Source organism: Callorhinchus milii, unplaced genomic scaffold, assembly GCF_018977255.1.
Source record: "Callorhinchus milii isolate IMCB2004 unplaced genomic scaffold, IMCB_Cmil_1.0 Scaffold11, whole genome shotgun sequence".
Lineage (NCBI taxonomy): Eukaryota > Metazoa > Chordata > Chondrichthyes > Chimaeriformes > Callorhinchidae > Callorhinchus > Callorhinchus milii.
The window spans coordinates 16,265,042-16,286,579 of record NW_024704752.1 but is presented as its reverse complement, the minus strand read 5'-3'; the positions used below and the strand labels follow the sequence as shown (position 1 = coordinate 16,286,579).

The 21,538-nt window shown below is 40.0% G+C and overlaps 1 protein-coding gene across 2 annotated transcripts; it reads left to right on the top strand.

Annotated features, from left to right (window-relative positions):
* Positions 1-747: 747 nt before the first annotated feature.
* Positions 748-3,316, top strand: LOC103176343 (RING finger protein 224). 2 transcript variants are annotated; one of them, XM_042339347.1, is made up of 3 exons: positions 748-966; positions 2,337-2,670; positions 2,779-3,316. In XM_042339347.1, exons 1-3 carry the CDS (start codon positions 958-960, stop codon positions 3,165-3,167), a joined length of 732 nt encoding a protein of 243 aa, XP_042195281.1. In that variant the 5' UTR covers positions 748-957; the 3' UTR covers positions 3,168-3,316. The 2 variants fall into 2 exon arrangements, 1 of the variants encoding a protein (XP_042195281.1); XR_006085395.1 differs by lacking the exons at positions 2,337-2,670; positions 2,779-3,316 and adding an exon at positions 1,144-1,211.
* Positions 3,317-21,538: the final 18,222 nt, after the last annotated feature.

Here is a 21,538-nt window from a genome sequence, read left to right as displayed (position 1 = left end):
CAGGCAGAGGGCGAAACCTTGGGCAAGTTTCCTTACTCCACACAGAGCCTAATAATAATCCCTTCAAAAACCAAAAACAATAATTAATTGGTCATTTTCAATCTACGACTGTTTGTGGGACATTGCTGTGCGCAATTGGCTGCCGCGTTCGCCCACAAATATACAGTCAATTCACTTTACAGTGTGTTCTGTGAAGCGCTTTGGGACGTCCTCCCGACGTGAAAAGCGCTATATCAAATGCAAGGATTATTATTATTATTATTATTATATTACGATAATCAATTCCACAGAAGAAATGTCTTTTTTGTAGGACAAAGACTAATAATTACATAAGGGACTCCCAAGTATTTGTTAGTAGAGATCAATTTCGGGATGGCTCTGGACTGTATACTTATTTATGTATGTTGTTTGCTGCTGTCTGTTCTTTATCAGAGTTTCCTGATAACTACAAACCCAGAATGTCCAAATAGCGTATCAAAGACCGACAGATTGTGCCAGAAAATGCCGAAGAAATCTGTAATATCTCAGAACAGGTGGTGGGTGGTATGAAGCTTTTTTTTTCTCTCTTAACAGGAAAGTAGGTGTCTGCGCCTCCTGTCTGGTGTGATGGGAAACGTATTTTGGCGACATCTGTGGTGCATCTTCATTCACTCAACTCAGTTTAGCTGATAAAACCCTAATGAGTTCAAGGAATACCCCAATGTGTGAAATTACTAGTAGGAAATCATAATTCCTTTCTTTAGAGGAGTGGAGTACATAAACATGTCAATGTAACGCTGGTAATCGCAATTGGTACAGTATGTTTTTATAGGGAAAGCTGTGACAACCTGAACACCACCGCTTCCCATTCCACTAATGTTCCCAAAGCGCAGATTCATAACGTGACACAGTCTTATCGAAAATACACGTCTTATTGGTGCGATAGTTGGTCTGGAAGACAAGACAGTCAAACGTGAAATGACTCGAGTAAGTAACGTTTACTCCGCGAATCTACCAAACCGTTGTGCAATGTAGAATGTCACACTGTATTTAATAGTGTTTCCTCGATTAAAACTTGGGTCGAATTGGATTTCTCTTTTGCCATTTGTCTGGTCAGACCCTGTGTGTTGTGTTTTTTCTCTCTCTCTATTTCATTCCCACCAGGGATCCAGCAGGAGGCAAGTCTGTCATCTGTGTCCTTGAACAGCTACGAAACCACAAATAACAAAGAAAGGTTATAGGATTTTCTCTCTATCTCTCTCTCTCCCCCCTCCATCCTCCATCCTCCATCCCCACTCCCCCCCTTCCCCACCCCCCACCCCTCCCCTCCCTTCTGCGACCAGTTCTTGGTCTGAAGGATTCAGAAATCTGGCATTGGGAGTCAGTAGATTACATCATCAGCATTCAACGCCTTTTGGGAGTGGATCGAAGTGGTTGCTTTACTATTAATAAAAGAACAGTTCTAATTCCAGGGCTGGCGAGGAAAGGTTTCTTATCAGACGGTATTGACAGAAGGGGAGGTATAGAGGGGAGAAAAAGAGAGAGAGAGGAGAGAGAGAGAGGGGTGGGAGAGAAAGAGAGAAAGGCAGAGGGGAGAAGGGAGGGGAGAGAGGGAGGGAGGGAGGGAGGTGGTGGTGGTGGGGTTGGGGTTGGTGGTGGTTAGAGAAAGAGAGAGGGGGAGAAAATAAAAGAGAGAGGGTGGGGGGCAAAGAAAGAGGGGAAGGAGGAGAAAGAGAGGGGCAGAAAAGAAGAGAGGCGGGGGGTGGGGGGGGAGGTGGTGGTGGTGGAAGAGAAAGAGACAGAGAGAAAGAGAGAGAGATGTGATTTATTGGGAGCTTTGGGATTGAGACAACGTCAGATTTTCTTTTTCTCTTCCTTTTCCTCTCTCTCTCTGTCTCTCTCTCTCTCTGTCTGTGTGTGTGTGTGTCTCTGTGTGTGTGTCTCTCTGTCTGTGTGTGTGTCTCTGTGTGTGTGTGTCTTTCTGTGTGTGTGTGTGTCTTTCTGTGTGTGTGTCTCTGTCTGTGTGTGTGTGTGTCTCGGTCTGTGTGTGTGTGTGTGTGTCTCTCTCTGTCTCTCTGTCTCTGTGTGTCTCTGTCTGTGTGTGTGTGTGTGTGTCTCTCTCTCTGTCTCTGTGTGTCTCTGTCTGTGTGTGTGTCTCTCTCTCTGTCTCTGTGCGTCTCTGTCTGTGTGTGTGTGTCTCTGTGTGTGTGTCTTTGTGTGTGTGTGTGTCTCTGTGTGTCTGTGTGTGTGTGTGTGTCTGTGTGTGTGTGTGTGTGTCTCTGTGTGTGTGTGTGTGTGTCTCTGTGTGTGTGTGTCTCTCTCTGTCTCTCTGTGTGTGTGTGTGTCTCACGGAGAAGAAAGATGTCATGGCAGAGGCTGACGCACAGGCAACGGACGAGGCGCCCTACGAGGAATACGAGTGCAAGATCTGCTACAACTACTTCGACCTGGAGCGCCGGGCGCCCAAGATGTTGGAGTGTCTCCACACGTTCTGCGAGCAGTGCCTGACCACCCTCCACCTCCGGGAGGACCGGCCCTGGAGGATCGGCTGCCCCGTCTGCCGGCACCGGACCACCGTCCCCGACCACAGTGTCCACAACCTGCCCAACAACACCAAGGTCACCGAGGCTTTCCCCCTCTACCTGCCAACCTCCGACCCTTTGCCCCAGGACAGCCTCCCCCCCACCCCTCATCTGCATCGCCACAACCAACAGCAACAACAGCAACAACAACAACAGCAGCAGCAGCAACAACAACATCCCACCCGACAGCATCGCCATCACCAGCCGCAGAGGGTACCCAGCGCCTCCGCGCAGCCCCCCCCACCCCCCGAGATACCCATCCCCTCCCCGGCTGGAGTCCCCCCCCAGGCTCAGTCCCCGGGACCCCCGGCCCCTTACGAGAGCTGTCAGAACTGCAAGCGGGCCGCCCTGACCGCCGGCTGCGTGTGCGTTGTGTTCTCGTTCCTCTCCATGGTGGTCCTGCTCTTCACCGGCCTGATCTTCGTCAACCACTACAGCAACTCGGCGTCGCCCGTGGGCCCCATCTGCCTGTCGGTGGCCAGCATCCTGGCCCTGTTCTCGGTGGTCGTCACCTGGGTCATCTGCTGGCTCAAGTACCGCCCCGAGAGCAGCGGGCAAGTAAATAACCGGGCATCTGCCCCCTCTCCAGGCAGGAGAAACACTTAGGGGTACGCACACACACACACCCACAAACACACACACACACACAGAGATGGGTGAGGGTGGGGGCTGGGGAGGTGGCGAGAGTATTTGTTGGACTTGGTACTGGATTGGGGAGGGGGTGGGGGCAGTCAGGGAGACGACATCATCAACAACAACACAACAACAATGACAACGACGACTTGCTTTTATATATAGCGTCCTTCAACCCGGGGTAGTGTCCCGGAGTGCACTTGACAGTGGCGGAGTCTGTCCCCAACCCCCCCCACCGCCAGCCAGGGGGAGAAGGAGGGTGGGTGGGTGGGTGGGGAGGAGGTGACCGGAAGCACAATCAAAAAGGAAAGGTCTTTAGGCAGGATTTGAAAGTGGAGCGAGTGGGTGGGGATGGGTGGGTTGGGCTGTATTTGTGTGTGTGTGGGGCCTCCTGCGATATCTTTTCTTATCGTGGCTTTCCTTTTGCATCGCAAGGAATTGTTATTGCTTTCGGCCTCCCATTCGTGCTGCGTGCTGGTGCAAACGGATACAAGTCCAGTCAGTCTCGCGGATTTATTTCAGTTAACACATTTCATCCCATTTCATTATCACATGCCCGATCGGCCTTCCTTCCACCCCACCCCACCCCACATACCCCTTTAATAATGTATTTAATAACAATGACTCGTGTTTAATGACCTGTGGATAAAATGACAGTCACACTGTGTAGATGTTAATTATAATGGGACTCTACCCGATGTTTGCACTATTACTACTACTGTCGGATTATTGCCTGCATTGTAACTGTGTTGAAACGTATATGTCCAAATTGTACCCTAAATGGAAATATACGTCATTCCGTTTTGATGAGAGCGCTAAATATACATGAAAAGCTTCTGCAAGATCTTCTGGTTGTTTAAAGACACTGATGGACTGGCTCCTGTTAGCTCAATTACGGGTCACAAGTCTGACTGAAAGTTCTGGCATAGTCAATGAGACTCGGCCACATAGCCAACTATTGATATCCTTGTTCTCTTTGAGTCGCAGTCCAGACTGATTCAAGGGTAATGGTTGTCACGAGCTCCCTCTTAATTCTGTGGAACATTCTTTCCAAGGCAGACTGTAACTCAATTAAATCAAGACCATTGTTTCCGCCCCTCCCCAAATGACTATGAAACGATTCTGTTTGTTATTATTATTATTGTTATTACAACCACCACCGACTAACACACCCGGACTTCAGAATGAATTAGTTTCTGTGTGAGGAATGATCACCTACTTATTATTTGGCATTTTATCAATATCGCAATGTAAATGTAACATTAAAATCCATACTGATTGCATATTCAAGTGAAATCATGTTGCTAACCAGTGAGGCTGTGAATGTCTCGACTGAGACAAGGATTAACACATGCAAAACAACAGATTGCAAACAGGAGTAAAATGATTGGCATAAGACCGGAAGCTGAAACATATATTAACTGAGGCCTTAAAACAGCTGTTAGGTTTTAACTCAAAAGCCTAACAGTCACAAAATAAATGCAGTAAATTTTGAATCAGAACAATCTTCACAGTGCACGTTTATACCTGCTCAAGCCTTATTATTTCCCCAGGCAAGGACAACATTGCAAAACTGTATTAATTTCCCTTGTGCCTTTTAGAGGCCAAAAAGGCATCGTGTGACAAAGTCAATTGCCTTCTATCTGAGTTTCAGTCATGACCATTCCAATCACTCCACTTTTTTATTTTTTGTTTCAAAATATGGCATTAAAATTCACAATAATGGGCCTCCTTTTGTATCAACTCGGGGATCAATGAAAACTGCCGTTTTGCCCATTTTCGGACGATGAGATAGATAGAAAATCTTTGCAAGTCGAATGCGTTAAAACTCGAATGACAGTGGGAAATTCAGTGAAATGACATTTGGATTAGAACGAAAAGTCACACCCTCGAGATATTGAAGAGTTCGCAACAGGCGGGAGCCGAACACTTTCCTCAATGTGCCCATAACCGGAATTGGCAGATTCGCTCAGTACCTCGGCTGTGACAGACCGGTCAGAACTTCAAAGTCAATGAGTTGGCAATAAAACTGTATAGGCCAAGCAAGTCGGTTTCCTATTCTTATGGGTGTTTTGAGTTATACCTCCTGCTAGTCACTCTGGTGTTAATGAGGTTCTATCACACGAAACCAACAGAAAGAGTTTAAAATATCTTATGCATGTGATCGGTCATTGCCGAATGCAACAGAGGTAGCGAAATTGAAGTTAACTCATGCAGTCCAATATGTTGCTTCTGAAATGTAGTGATGTGGCCTTTTTTGTAAGTATCGGTATTTCTATTCTGTCAAAGTAAGTTATATCAGTCGAAGGACAATTCATTGACAGTATTGGAAATACACCAGCGATACTGAGGTAAACCTTTACTATTCTCAAAAAATCTTACATTCATCTTGAGTGAGGATGACACCACCACAGTGGTACGTGATGGCTATCAATGAGACAAATCGGTTTCAGGACACAGACATGTCATGGAGAAGGTTATTTCGCTTTGGTACAATATTGTGAGATGTATTCTTGGAGCACAGGATGTAGAATTCTCCAAGCTGAGAGATACAAAAAAAGGTTAAAGATTTACAGCAGTTCGGAATGCCGCTGAGCACATTCATTCACATAATTAATATCTTTCGACAATTTTTATATGGGTCATCATTGCATGTGATCCTGCTGGTAGAATTTATATTGATCTCGTTACTGACAACCGTTTGTTTCAATCTATGCACAAATGGGTGTTGTTAAATGGGCCACATTCGCTTATAGAAATGAATATAGATCATGCAACTCATATCAGACACTATGAAATCTTAAGTACAGGTGTGAAACGTAAGATGTTTATTAATTTTTAAACAAACAGAGGAAATGTAAAATCCCGCTTTACAGAATAATTGCAATCACTGGCTTCTGGCGTTTAAAGGGTCTTTCCCTTCTCGGCTTTATAATTATTTCATGCTTGACTCACTCATTGGTCACGTTACACTGTTGCAAAAGAGATGTATTGCTCAATTAAGTGCAAGATTTTTTAAACTGCACTTACCCTTGTTATGAAATAAATGAACTACAAAAAAAAACAGAATTAAAGATGAGTAGTGTTGATTGTACATCGGCAGAAGTGCAGCTAAAAGTGTTTAAGAGATTATCACTTCTAGACTATCTATAATATTTTATTACCCTACTCTGGTAAACCTGATACAGGCCGGCGCTGTAAATTTCTATGATTCTATGATCATTATTTTTCAGATTAAGACAATTATAGATCAGATTTTATAAACTATTTTTTTACTGTAACAACGAGGATGGCATCAATTTCAATTGAAAAAAAAAGTAGTATTAAATCTATTTAAGTTTGTTATTTTAAATGTTTCACTGATGATTAGAGTAAATAAAAACGTATAACTTTTTTTTTTAAAAAGTCCCAAATGTTGTGTTTTGGCCATGTTACAAATAAACAAGCAAGTGATTCTCTTTAACAGACAACTTTTAGACAGCACTTTTTTTTAAAAAAAATCATAATAAAATTCAAATGGTCTGTGTTGTTGGCTCTTTTACCGAGGAGAAATTGCTGCTGTTTAAGTGAATAAAATCAAATATTGCACGAGAAAACACATCATAAAAAGATTATATAAACTGTGCATGTAAAATGTTCTCTCAATACTTTTCCCAAGTGGCAGTGTTTCTTAACTAGTGCAGTGGAGCCCGATTATAAAGAAATCTCAGATGCTGGTCTGAAACGACTCCAAAATCCTATCCTGGTCCACAAACAGTGATTCAGTACCCATTCTTGAATCCTCAATGACTAAAATAAAGACAGCACAAAAGGTAGGAGTGGGTGGGAAGGGCAGAGGGGAGAGAACGCTGCATAGGAAGATGAGACGGCTGAGGGAGTGATGAAGCAATTAGGGCGCAATTAGTCTAGAAGATAAACAGGAAGAAAAGCGGTGAACGTGGGGGAGAGCCACTAGAGGCAACCAGAAGAGGTTTCGGGGCATTAGTGGGAAGATGAACCCCTTCTGTAAGCATGATGGTTTCACGAGGCAGCAGGAACACTGACGCCAGATTTGTATGCAAATTCTGCTGTATCCAATATCCATTTAAACATTAAATGCACTTTAAGTGCTTTACGTCTGGAGACACCAGTTTCCATTGATTTGTTAGACACGTGTTACTGCATCTGCGGAGTACTCAATGGATGATTAGCACTTATAATCTGACTACACATAAGCAACCATTTCATTTAAAATAGAACTATTTTATTCTCTTACATTAGAGCTTCACATCTCGATACACATTTTCATTATCAAGAAAATATTGCTATATCTTCATTCACAAAAACACCCAGTAAACAGTATGCACACTTTGATTTCTTTCTTTTGCATTACAGGTCAGTCCCTTAAACATAAAGTGCAGTGGTTGGATGGTTCTTTCCAAGGTGCAGGATTGAGTCATTGCTTCCCAGCTTTGCTCCTTCCTTTCCCAGAACACCCTTTATGAGCCATATCAACCTGTCCTCTCCCTTCGCTCAGCAGGCTCCGTCCTCGTCCTCTGCCCAGCCCGCCCCACCATCAGCAGTCGGGCCTTCAGCCTCTCTGCCACCACCCTTTGGAAATCCATCCCACAGTCCCTTTGCCTCGTTCCCTCCCTTGCCTCCTTCAAGGCGCGTCTCAAGACCCTCTTCCACTGCGCTTTAGACCACCCTCCTACCCCTACTCTCCCTGCATTCCACCCATCCTGATCCCAATCCCCTGCTCAGGTCCAAATCCCTGACTATCCAGTACCTTGGGATGTCATCCCACTGTGATGACAGACCTTCCCCAGCAACCGAGGAAGGTAGACAGCACAGGGACAGAGTTGCTATCTGAAGCTTTAAAACACAATTGTTTTAATATAATGTAGCTGCCGTTGGAAGCATCCACTAATGTAAATGGTATAATTTCTATAGCAACAGGAATAGAAACTCAGCATCAGACATCACGGTGGAAATGGGATCAAAGCTAAGATAAAATTGCATGGTATGATCACTTGCCCATTGATAGTCCACTTGTGAGCTATCCATTTCTGCCTTGTGTAAATGTTCAGGTGATACCGCAAGAGGTTCACATTAACATCCCAAAAAAGGTCCTGCATTCCAATAGTGAAGGGGTTGTTTTATATACTATGATGTAATCATTGGCCAATAACTACAGAAGAATTGGGGTGCACAACAAAATACCTAGCAACTAGTTGGCTTTGAAAAAGTGCAGAATAAAATGGCAGCAAACTATTTCTTGAACAATATAATAATAATAATTTGATATAGTGCCCTATCACGTATGCGAAATGACAGATCAGAAAGAATATAGGTTAGAAGCTTGAAGCTTGAGCAGCGATAACCAAAGCTGGGAAAGAAGAAAAGAGTTTTTTTTTGCTTTCCAAACCCCTACTTGATTTCATCATGGGTTCCAAACAGTCACTGGGGAGAGTAGACCTGCCCCCATTATGAGTGAAATACAGTATCACCTTGGAGAGCAGTGAAAATACAAACAATGTTGAATAGTCAGAATCAGTTTATGCAAAAGGTTATTTTTGGTCAAGATGTAATCATTGTTATATCATGGAAATTGAAAAAGGTCCGTCTCCTGGGAAGGGGAGCGTATTTGTGCAATAATATTTATTTCACCTTTTTTTAAACACTGAAGCCTGGGGAAGCTAAAGTTGACATGCAGCGCTCCCAGATCATTGTCAAATGTTGGCACTCCTGGAATGAGCACAGGAACTGTCTAAATACTATAATTATTGAATGCTCAGGGACAACGTCTTGAATTAAAAAGCAAAATGCACACTAAATTAAACTAATTTTTGTTAGCCTGAGGTTTCGCTGGTGGATACGAGGGTAAGTTTAAAAACATACTTTTTGTGTGCCTTCCCTGGAGTATTCGTTTAATGGAATTATTAAATAAAGAGAACATTTGATGTGCCTGGGGTATTCCTATTAAGACACTTCTACTGCATCAGCATCTGGTTTCTTTTAAGTGGCAAATACGTTTAAATTATACCTGCGTAGACTGGAAAGTCACTAACTATTAGCACACTCCTTGTACCCATAGCAACAAAGCTGTTGAGCACTCTCCATTGAACACGATGGAAATTCCTGCACATTTGAGGAGGTCGGAAGGAAACCTGGTTTGTTCTTCTCAGGTGAAAATATTATAGTGAGTTCAGGACACTACATGCTACTCAGTTCTGACTTTTTCCAACTAGGTGGCACCATTACGTGCTACTGTTAGGAGAGGATATTATCAGTGAGGACAGGAAGTTTCTGTGGCAGACAGGAAATCTCATAGCAGCCAGTTCAATTCTTTTATTTAAAAAATTGAAGTTTACGAATTTTTAAATAGAAGATGACTATTCCGTCAATATGCAGGCTGGCCTCCTCTATCATGATCTCTGGTATAGCGTGGATTTGTTTAGAGGGCAGTTGTACTGTGGACCTGGAGTTGCACCCTACATGGAGGACACATCTGCCTTCTGGCACTGACTGACCTGCTTCCTGCATGTGGGTGCAAAAATCCTTCCAGCATCGAGCAATGCCTTGACAACCACTTGAACTGCTTATGAGAGAGGTTGTTGGCCTACTACTATGTGCCACATGCGTGGAAGTGCCCTCAACGGTGATCTAAATATACAGTCAATCCACTTTACAGTATTTTCTGTGATGCGCTATGAGACGTCTCAAAGAAGGGATAAGGCGCTATACCAAATGCGAGGATTATTATTATTATTATCTTGTTATAAGGCAAGATTTAAGTTTATGAACTTAAACCAATGCATTAGAAGGTGGGGGAGGGAAGCTTGTAAAATGGTAACAACACAAGCCTTTTTATTCAACCATCTTTATACCGCGGTGTGTATAATCAGTACTGAGGTCAGTTTATCACAGCAAATTTTGTAAGGAACCAAAATAATGCCACCCGTAGCTTAATACTGAAGTGAGGTAGTGTCATATGATTTGTAGAATTCCATTAGTTTTTGCATTATGTACCTGTCATGATTTGGTTGCTATGCTCAGATGCACCAGTCAAGTAACCTGACCAGCTGTGATACGCAGTGTAAATATGGCCACCTTTGGCTCTGTGCCTGGTGTAGGGAAGGCACCATACTATTAAGCAGTAATAAATACCCATGGTTTAACAAACGGGAGCTAGTTGTTTTCAGAAGTACAAAAGTAAAAATGAGAAAAGATGGTCCATCTTGCCCCAGCACTCAGGTAAATGCTCAGATCTGTACCAATTTGTTTCATCTTCCAATTTGTTTTCTGTGCACAATTGGCTGCCGCTTTTCGCCCACAAAATATGGAGTCAATTCACTTTACAGTATATTCTGTGAAGCGCTTTGAGACGTCTCGAAGAAGTGATAAGGCCCAAGATCAAATGCAAGGATTCTCCTTATTATTAAATACAGTCTTGTAGAATTAGTTGACCTCAAAAGATGAATTTTATTATATTTCTGTCAAAGTGAGGAGTCACTACAAACACAAATGTTAGATTTTTGTGCAATGAGCATCTTGTTTGAACACGAGCAGCAGAGCAGTCATATCAATGCTTCATTATTTCATTATTCAGTTACCTTCAGAATCGTCTTGTCAACGTCCTTCAGATATCTATTTCTGAAAAATTGCAGTTAAAAAATTATTCTGAAGCGAAACTGGGCTTAGAATAACATGACAACCAGTCTCGACTGAAATTTATTGTATCTCTCCTTGTATATTTAAGAACCTTCAGTCAGGACCGCATGTGGTGTTATTTTAAACCTAATTCCACTTCAGAATAATTTTTCAAAAGTAATTCTTCAGAAACAGATATCCTGGGGATATAAAATTACTGGTCAGGATTCAAAAAAGCTTACTTGTTTTGCTCTATGGAACAAAGCAATAACATTGATAATAGAATATTAATGCAGCCCTTTCCTTCTTTCATGTTTTGTAGCGACTTAAACATTATTTATCTTCATTTTACTTTTAAATAAATAGTTTGTTTTTTTTAAAAAAATTCCTTTTGGATCCACTGTTGATATCATCAGCTGTAATGGTCAGACACTAAATTGAAGCTGCAGTGAGCTCTCGTTGTTCATAATGTTATAACAACTTATTGCACACTCACTAGGTGAACGATGTGGTGAAATTTATGTTTGATAAAGAAACAGCAATTGGCGCTCACAAATTTCGTGATGTGGCTATTACACTGCTAACGTCAGTGTTGTGCAGGTATTCTGTAAATGTTACAAGAGAACTCGAAGATATTTATTTAGCCGCATGTGATGTGAAGTCCAATGTGAAGGTTAACAGCCAATTTCCAGGTTGTCTCGACCAAATGCAAACAGGTGCCCTTAAAAACTTAATTAATAACCGATGAAAAAGATTACAGAATTACCTGTACTTCTTATAGCTGGTTGTTAATTACGTAATGAAAGACATCTGCACATGCGTTTGCATACTGTTAACTCAATACTAACCCTCAACTCCGCGCCCCCTCGTGTAAAGATTGTAACAATTACGACACTAGTGGAGAGTGCCGTTGTCAGGGAAAGAGCAGAATTCTAAAATGTTAGTTCATTCAACTCTGCAAAAACATTCCATAATTTCTTTGGTAACACGGGAACTTCTGCCAGGTGGGATAAATAAGACCAACTGGGAGACGCTATAACAATGGACTTGTTATGCCAGTTCTTTCTACAGCTCGGGGAAGAAAATAAACCGCACCAAACCACAAGGCCCCCTGTCCGCTAAATCCACACAAAGACAAGTTTCCACCAAGTTAGCATTTGTTCATCCTATGAATTCATTTTTAAGCATGGACATATGGTCTTCCTGTAAATGACAGAAGATTGTTACCCATATTTTAAAACACAATTAATCTTTCGATATCCTTCAGGAAAATGGAACCGATCTTAAGTGCGGGTACACAAGGCTGTACCCTACTTCATGTCCTTGTAGTGTTATCTTACCTGTGGAATGTTTGTCTTGGCTAGCCTTCGGGAGGTGTTCCAAGTAATATTGATATTGGAGCAAATGAGAAAAGATTAATGGGGTAAGCATGTTTAAAAATATAGCCCCGTAAGTGTGGTAAATTGCACTTTAAAAAAATGTCTGGAGGTATTGAGTTGCAAATTATAAGTACTGGTGGGTGTCAAAAATATGAAATTGCCTGGTATTGGAGACAGTCAGTCTACTGGACTGCGTTGATGAGTTTTAAAATGTGACAAGGCTGTTTGATGTCCCAAACATGTCCTGTATGTGGAAAAAGGTAATCAAAGGCTCTATTTCTATGAAGCCCATTCATCTGGTTATTGCTGATAACTTATATCCATAAATTCCCACCTATGGCACCTGAGATTGAGAAGTCACACTAATAGTGAACAAACAATTCAAAGCTTGGGGGCAATTAAGTTTCACAGTTCTCAGACAGTTTTCTTTATTCTGTAATAAAGACATGTTTTGAAACCCTGTTCATTTGCAACCAGAGAACCATAATAACTTTATATACTGTACTTGAGAGATTTTTTTTTCCTTACTGAATTGAAGAGCATCTCAACTGGAAGACACGTCACATCCTGGAGAGACAATGAAACCAATGGCCCTAAAGAAGCATCAAGTAAAATAAAAGATATTCTGCAAACAAGTCATGCTTCAAATCTGGCCTTTTGTAAAATTCTTTCAGAGACTCTTTTTGCTTCTCTTAGTTGATACATTGGTTAAGCCAAGGTCCCGTCTCTGTGGTCAGGTGGAGGAAAAGGTGTTGAAATCGTATGATCTTAGAAAAAGAAAGTTGGGAATAGGAAGTCAGTGGAGCCTTGCAAAGATGGTAATGAGGGGCTCACAGAGTATGGTACTGAGAGAATGCAACATGCAGAATCCTGGATGATTGGAGCTTGTGAAGGAAAACATGTTTTAAATAAGCAGCAAAAGATGCATGTCTTAGTCTTCTTTACTACACATGAGCTTTATAGTTTGATATATATATATAGATAGACAGTCAATTCACTTTACAGTATATTCTGTGAAATGCTTTGAGACGTCTCGAAGATGTGATAAGTCACTATATCAAATGCAAGGATTATTATTATATATTTATTTCTGCAATACAGATTTTTAATGTAATTTATGTATTTTTGTTAAGGTACAATAAAATCCATCCATCCATCCATTGATCCATCCATCTAAATTAGGTGTGTAGATAGATAAAACATGCCCTCTTGTCTTTAACATGTTATTTATGTATTGAGTAATTACTTCAGGATGTTTCTGACCAATACCTCGATCTCTGAGAGCCAGAAGAGATTTAACTATCAGGTTACAATAAAGAGTTTGGGTTAATCTATTGATTGATGGGGGATGGTTTTGATTCTCCAATGGCATATTTGTTCTGAGTTTTCTTGTACATTTTGATTGCGGTGAGCTTGATGAGTTCCACATTGTGCCTCAACCGTCCCTTTTGTCAATTGACTGAAAATTGTCCCCCAAAAAATCCACTATAATTTGACCTCTCTGACATTCAGAGTTGCTTCACCTTATGGAGATCTGGAATCTGCAGTGATTAAGTTCAAACCAAGACTGGGAGGATAGAGATAAAAACACGTGTAAAAATCTGAATGTGGAAAATACTCAATTTACATGCCCAATATTTTGAGATTTTTCTAAACTTTCCACACAAGAATAGCAAATGAGCGCAAGCTATGAGATTCATTGCTTGTATTACATATGCGTCTATCCAAATCTTAGGGAATATGAAAGATTTTTTAAAACTCCAACCAAACATTTGACATCTGGAAGAAGAAAGTTATGGCTTTCTATGGCTATGTTGAGTAGGTGATTTACTGGTCTATCAAATCACATCCTCTTAGTATTGTCAGTGGTTTATAGGGTTGGCTCATAGTCACTGGGTTCCTCACCCAATGTCAACAAGTTTCAGATGCGAAAATCGTGAGCAAGATAGCCATATTTATTGAATCTGACTTTATTCAGCCATCTTGCTTGAGCCTTTTTGATTTAGCTCTTTGCCATTAACATCAGCATTGACTCTGTACCCAAACCTCCACATTTACCGACATATGCTGTTAATGAAAACCTCTTGACTATATATATATAATAAATCTAACTTTAAACTCTCCATCAATCTCACTTGGGATCAAAAGGAGTGCAAGAGTGTCAAAAAGACTCTTGTGGTTGATTTGGACAAATAGACTTGATGCACAATAGTCTTAATAAACATTGATTTATTTAGAGGATCAAGTGGGATTAAATTAAAGGTGATGTAGACATCATGAGAACATATCAAAATGCTCACAAAAGTCACACTTTTTCAATGAGTCGGTTACTTCTGTCTGTTGTAAGTACAAGGACTTTTACACCTTTGAATATTGCCAGCAAATCAAGGTAATTTGACTAGAAATACGGTTCCTGTACGCTGTTCATTCATGTAACGTTTAATGATTCACGGAAATACCGTAAACTCTGAATTACACGGTATTTGGATAATTAAAAATTCTGTGTAGGCAGTATACCGTTACACTGTGAAAAGACTTGCTGGATTCAGTCAGTCAGCTTTAACATTCCTTAACATGTAATGTATTCATCCATCCAGCTAATGACTGTCAGCTAGAAAAGCATTTGTAAGCTTTCAAATTATATGAAGAAAATCGATTAGCTATCCATACAGATTTCCAACATTTTGAACATTTTATACACGTGGATTCTTTAAATATGTGACAGTCTTTGCTTCTTGCATTTGTAAAAACAGTATTAGATATCAGGGCCATTCATAAATCAACCACTCACTACGTTTGCTCTGTCTCCACTTTTACCAATTAATCATTGGTGAGATTGACAGAGCACTTTCCTGGTGTGCTTTCGATACTATCAAAGAGGAGAATTCATCATAAAGAGTTGAAGCTGAAACTGGATTCCAAAGTCACCACGTGGCCCACGATTTGGGTTAAAATGGAATGGATATGTTTAAAATGTTAAACACATGCTGTCTCTCGATTGGACCTGTTTTTGTACAACCGGCAAACAATCTGCTAATGAGATAAAGGCAGTCATTTGCATTCCATAGGGCCCCTTCTAGATTATTTTATTTATTTTGAGTACAAAGTATTCAAGATCTTAAAAAAATAAGAGGAAATGAAACAAACCCCTTTGCGGTCCTTTAAGAAACAGTGCAAACATATAACTCTACAAGGCAATAAGATACTGAGCTTGCTGAAGTGATTATCCAATGTAATATCTTTTCATCTAACCTTAATAAGGCAAGCCTTTAACTTCAAATGTTAATTTGAAATTTCCAGAACAGTAGCTCTGAACCTTTTCTTTCGAGTGACACAAGAAAGGTTTAGATTACTTAAGGAAAAAAAAATCTTCATTTACATCTTGGGATGAAAATCTCAATGGTTATAGACATTAAAGGTGACTTCAGGTAATGTCCCAGGTAGATGTTTTAAAAACTTTAATGCTCTTTTAGAACATCTAACTTTTCAGCATGAAATCTATATATTTTAACAGAATTTAATTATTTTTTAAGAAATGCTGACATGAGCAAATACAATTCAGAATAAACTTGCATGCCTTGCTTCCACTTGAGATAAGGACAACTTGCATTTCTTTCGACGAATGCTGAATTATTTAATCCAATATAACAGATTTAATGCATGAGCAAAAACCCGATGTTTAGCTCCAAGTTATACCGTATCACAGAACACCTTCATCTCTTATCTACACAAGGTTGGATGCATTCGGCCCGTCATCTCATTATAGTTCAGAAGGGTTGGTAGATTTACCAAAAAAAACACTCGCTTTCCAATTTCTCGAGACTTTCGAAGGTTAATCAAAACTCACATCAGAAGCATTATTTAAGGATCGGGATACTGGAGATATGAAATGGAACTCAGTTATAATTTAGAAAATACCTTAACCTCATTCTGTATCATGTATAATTTAGTGCGTGTACCATTAGTATTTAATTGCTAATGTACTCTCTTCATTGCCACTGTGGAGAAACGCTGAACAAAAGCCAAGAAGCTCCTCACAGTGGGGAGGGGACAATTGGAGGGAGAGTTGTCCCTGGCTCCTGCAGAGAAGCACTGCAGGGGCCTGAGAAAAGAGTCTCTCGACCTCAGGACATGTTTGCCCCAGGCACATCAGCAACACTGAAGGAAAATTAGAACACAGATAAAAAAAAACGTGGATTGTTCTGTGCAGTCAAGAAAGGTTCTAACTTTTACCCAGATTTCCTTTCCAGACATGCTTTCAACAAACTCTGCAGTTCCTTGAGTTGATGTCATGAGTGTATTTTTCTTAATAACTGTATTTACTCTTTCTCCAACCCCAAGTGATTTTACACAATACTCAATTTCAATTGTGTTTGATGTCTATTGATTAATAAAAGGGACGGTACCAACTAACATTTTCACCTTGGGTCAACTTTAGGCTGCACATCATTTTTTGCGAGATAAGCTCATTAGTTTTGAGGATACTTCTCTTAACATATTCCGTTATGGCCTCTTCATTTCAGACAATTAACAATTTATAATATTAGTTATATTATTATTTATTCTCAAACCAGCTGAGAGAGAATCGTTTGAATCCGAGCCACAGATAAGTGACATGTGGATTGGATATCCGGCAATTGTGAAAGCAAGAGTCTCCTGCAAGACATTTCAGAGACTGTTGTTGCATGACTGGATAATAATGATTGGGACCAATGCACATTGTGTGGAACATGCCCAATGGAGAGGAGTGCCAACACTGCCTAGAGCTTAGTGAGCTCGGGGTAAAATGTCAGAAGTGAGCATGACTCATTTGTCTGGTTTTGAACATGTTTGATTGTCGGAAAATATTCTGACCATGTCATACACTACATGATAGATAGAGGTCTGGGCAGAAATTACTATTTATTCTGGAAGCCAGCTAAAATATGGAAGGACAATAAACAAATACTTGCAAGGAAAACGAATGTTAAGTAATAAATTCATGCACTACCCACACAACTTTTTATGTTTAGTTTGTCTATAAATTGTTACTGATCTCAAGTAATTTGTATTTCAGAACACTTTTGAATATTGCTATCTTTTACTTTTGGGAAACCAAGTAATGCAGAGAAATGTACACATTGTTTCTAGTAATGCTCATGAGTTAAATCAGTTAGTGAAATGATTAGACTTCTCTTCCGATTATCATTTGTATTTATAATTCTGTTTAATCTAGCATTTGTTTAGATGTTTTTTCCAACACTTTGACCTAAAGATCTTCATGATCAAGCAGAGAGCTGGAAAGACATACGAGTCTACTTTGTGCATTTTAATTGTGCATTCGGAGTCCTGTAGCTCAGTGGTTAGAGCACTCGCTTTGCAAGTGAGAGACCTGAGTTCAATTCCAGGCAGAGGGCGAAACCTTGGGCAAGTTTCCTTACTCCACACAGAGCCTAATAATAATCCCTCCAAAAAAAAACAATAATAAATTGGTCATTTTTAATCTCCGACTGTTTGTGGGACATTGCTGTGCGCAATTGGCTGCCGCGTTCGCCCACAAATATACAGTCAATTCACTTTACAGTATATTCTGTGAAGCGCTTTGGGACGTCCTCCCGACGTGAAAAGCGCTATATCAAAATGCAAGGATTATTATTATTATTATTATTATTTACTGAACTTGTGCTGGAGATCGATAATCTTTACACTCCTTGTTGATAACTCACACATATTTAAATGCATATTTGACATTGTGCTCTGTCATCCTAGAAGCATATTAGAAGAAAAGTTCCCATGGGTTAATGTGATGCAACTCCAGTTAGTGGAAAGAGTGTTCATTTGCATGACGTGGGTTTCCTATTAAGGAATCATATTACGTAATACCACAAATTAGACAACTTAAGTAGTTACACAACACACAAATATGGAGTTGCTTTTTTGCTATGCTTTTCTCCTGCATAATCTGAATCAAAAATCTATGTTCATAAAATCTCCAGTGTACAGTATTCTTTATAATTTCCTTCCACCTTTCTCTGTTTACCAACTGAATGTACGTGTTTAATTATTCCATTATATGGAGTAGAGATAAATACCATAACTTGGATAATAGTATAAACTCTTGTTAATTTTCACGTCAACTTCAATCTGCTGGATATGATTATTAATTCTATTTGTATGAGTTCTATTATTTCATTTTCTGATAATCTCCATGTGAAAAATCTTTTGGAAGGGAAAACCTACAGCCACATGGAATATGTTATTTGATCAGAATATTTTGGATGGAATGTATCTGCCAGTGGTTTAAATCAACATCCAACATATCTGTGCAAAGGCACAGAGCATTTTCTGAACTCAGCTCTGATTCAAACTTTCACCGGGAGCAAAACTGTTCATGATACAAGATAATCAAGAATGATTCCTAGGATTCAAATTGCAGGTATCAATTGTTTGTTCAGTGATGAAGGGTTCACACTCAGTGGAATGTGTCTCTTGCGAATACAAGTTCAGTTGACAATGGCATATGTGAGGATTGCGGTTAATTAATATTTCCTTTCATGGTTGTTTGTAGAACAAATTGGCTGTGGTGTTCACCTGCAAAATTCAGTCACAACACTTCACAGTGAATCCTTCGAAGCAATTTGAGACATCTTCATGATGAGAACCTGCATATGACTTAAACCCTGGTATCATTGTAATGTCCTGTACCTCACTGTCAAATACAGAAATTCCTATTGAATGTGTTAAATCTTCCACCTCTGCACTAGAAATGGAGGGCAGGATAGTCAATGATCATTTAATTGAAATTTTTCATTGTACCATCAGCAAGTGAATCCAGTTGAACACTATAAGAAGGAACTCTCTCCCCTCAATCTGGTTAATTAATTTCCCCAGATAACCTGAAATTTGAAAACAACAACGAAATATATGATAATATATAATATTAATAATGATAATCCTTGCATTTGATATAGCGCTTTTCACATCATCTAGGCGTGTCAAAACGATTCACAGAATATACTGCAAATTGAATTGACTGTAATTTTGTGCAAAAGACGACAGCCAATTGCGCACAGCAGTGTACCACAAACAGTACGTCCCTCAAGCAGGGTAGGTCCCAGAGCGCTTGAAAACTTGTACTCTATAAGAATCCCAAATGTGAATACCATCTGAGTTTCAAAGCTGTCTTGGACTTCAATATTCAAATATTACAATCTATCTACTCCACTACTGTATAATTATACATGAATGACCCTAAAATCACAAAGCATTATTGACCAAAATTACCCCGTAACAACGCACAGCATTCCAGAATTATATTATCAGTGGAAACTTGCTTGAAGAACTTCCTGAACTCTGCAATATAAAGAGATGAACAACCACTGTACTCGTCTGCAGAATTATTAACCCAGATGTTTCCACTGGAACAAAAAAGGTTAAGGAGGAGATCTAATTCAAATTCTGATTTTCAGAGGATAAACAATGAAAGATGATTCCTGATGATTGGTAAATCAGTAACTTGGATAAACTGAGGATTTCGAGTGGAAGAATTAAAGAGAGATTGGAGACAGTTGTTAGAACATGGGATGCTTTGTCACAAATAGTTATTGAGGCTGAAGCTATAACAACATTTAAAAGGCAATTGGATAAACATTTCAAAAAGAAGAATATAAAAGGATATGGGAAGGGAAGAGCGAATTGGGATTAAAGCAGTTAGCTCCAATGGATGAATTGGCACCAGAAGTAAGTTCCAGCATGAGACAAATAGACGCCTTCCGTGCTGTAATTCCTGGAATGTTTTGATCTATATGCTTCAGTACTCTTGCCATTTTAACCACATATGTTAATCCAGATCTCTGACATAAGCAGCCATGCACTGCGATACCAGTGCCCTCACATCCTGATTAACAAAACCAACACTAGGTTACTGGCATGTCACAGTACAAATGCAGAGAAGTTCAACAGTGTGTACAGTGAGGGTATAATACAGTATAATATAGAGAAGAGTTGGCACAGATACTCAGATAAAAGAAAAGACTTAGCAACCCCTAAAATAGAGGAAGCAGGTGGCTGAATGGGTTTTCTTTAGTATTCTTAGCTTAGGTGGTAACTATTCCTTCACAACTGGAGGAGGGTATGAGACAAAATTGACACAAAAGCAAGAACAGATGAGTTTACCCCTTCCCTCCCGACCCACCAGCCAAACATCACCCTCAGGGACATTGTTGTGGAGTCCTGTAGCTCAGTGGTTAGAGCACTCGCTTTGCAAGCGAGAGACCTGAGTTCAATTCCAGGCAGAGGGCGAAACCTTGGGCAAGTTTCCTTACTCCACACAGAGCCTAATAATAATCCCTCCAAAAAAACCAAAAAACAATAATAAAAAAAAATTGGTCATTTTCAATCTACGACTGTTTGTGGGACATTGCTGTGCGCAATTGGCTGCCGCGTTCGCCCACAAATATACAGTCAATTCACTTTACAGTGTGTTCTGTGAAGCGCTTTGGGACGTCCTCCCGACGTGAAAAGCGCTATATCAAATGCAAGGATTATTATTATTATTATTGGGGAATCTTATATACCACCATATCCCATCTGAAAAGTGCGGGTAACTGGATGTGAAAAGGAGAAAGTACTGAGACTGGGACTGCGAAGGGACTCTGTAGAAAAATCCAGTTCGTTTTTAATATTATTGCTTTTGAAGCAACTCTCACCTGAAGCCCTGTCAACTTCAGCTGTTTTGGACATGAATGTATTAAAACTAAGGCTATTGGATAATTGTTACCAGAACATCCCACAAGGTGGCTCTAGCAGATTCTGAAGCAGGTTAGATTATCCTAGTTATTTAAGATTACATTGATTAAATTACTATGAAATGGTTATCTATAATGTATCTTCTAGAAAGCAGACTTCCCACATTGCACTAAGTAACCTGCCAATAACTGTCAGCGATTTTGAGCTTTGCACTCAGAGGCGGCCTGCTTACAAGCAACAATATTTTTATTGTTTTAATAATTAATATACATATTGAATACATTGCACATGATTAATTCCCTTCCTTAACTTATAACCTTAGTTGGAAGTATTTTCCTCCACCTATTTAATGGAGTGTCTCAATCCCTTCCTCTCAGCTGCAAATCGCCCACAAATATACAGTCAATTCACTCTACAGCATATTTTGTGAAGTGCTTTGAGACGTCTAGAAGACGTGAAAAGCGCTATATCAAATGCAAGGATTGTCATTGTTATTAAATGTACCAGGAAATAGCTCAACAATAGACAATACTGTAAAGAAGAAAGTACACAGAATACATTTATATTGTATATATATGCATATATACACACACACACTAGTTCTAG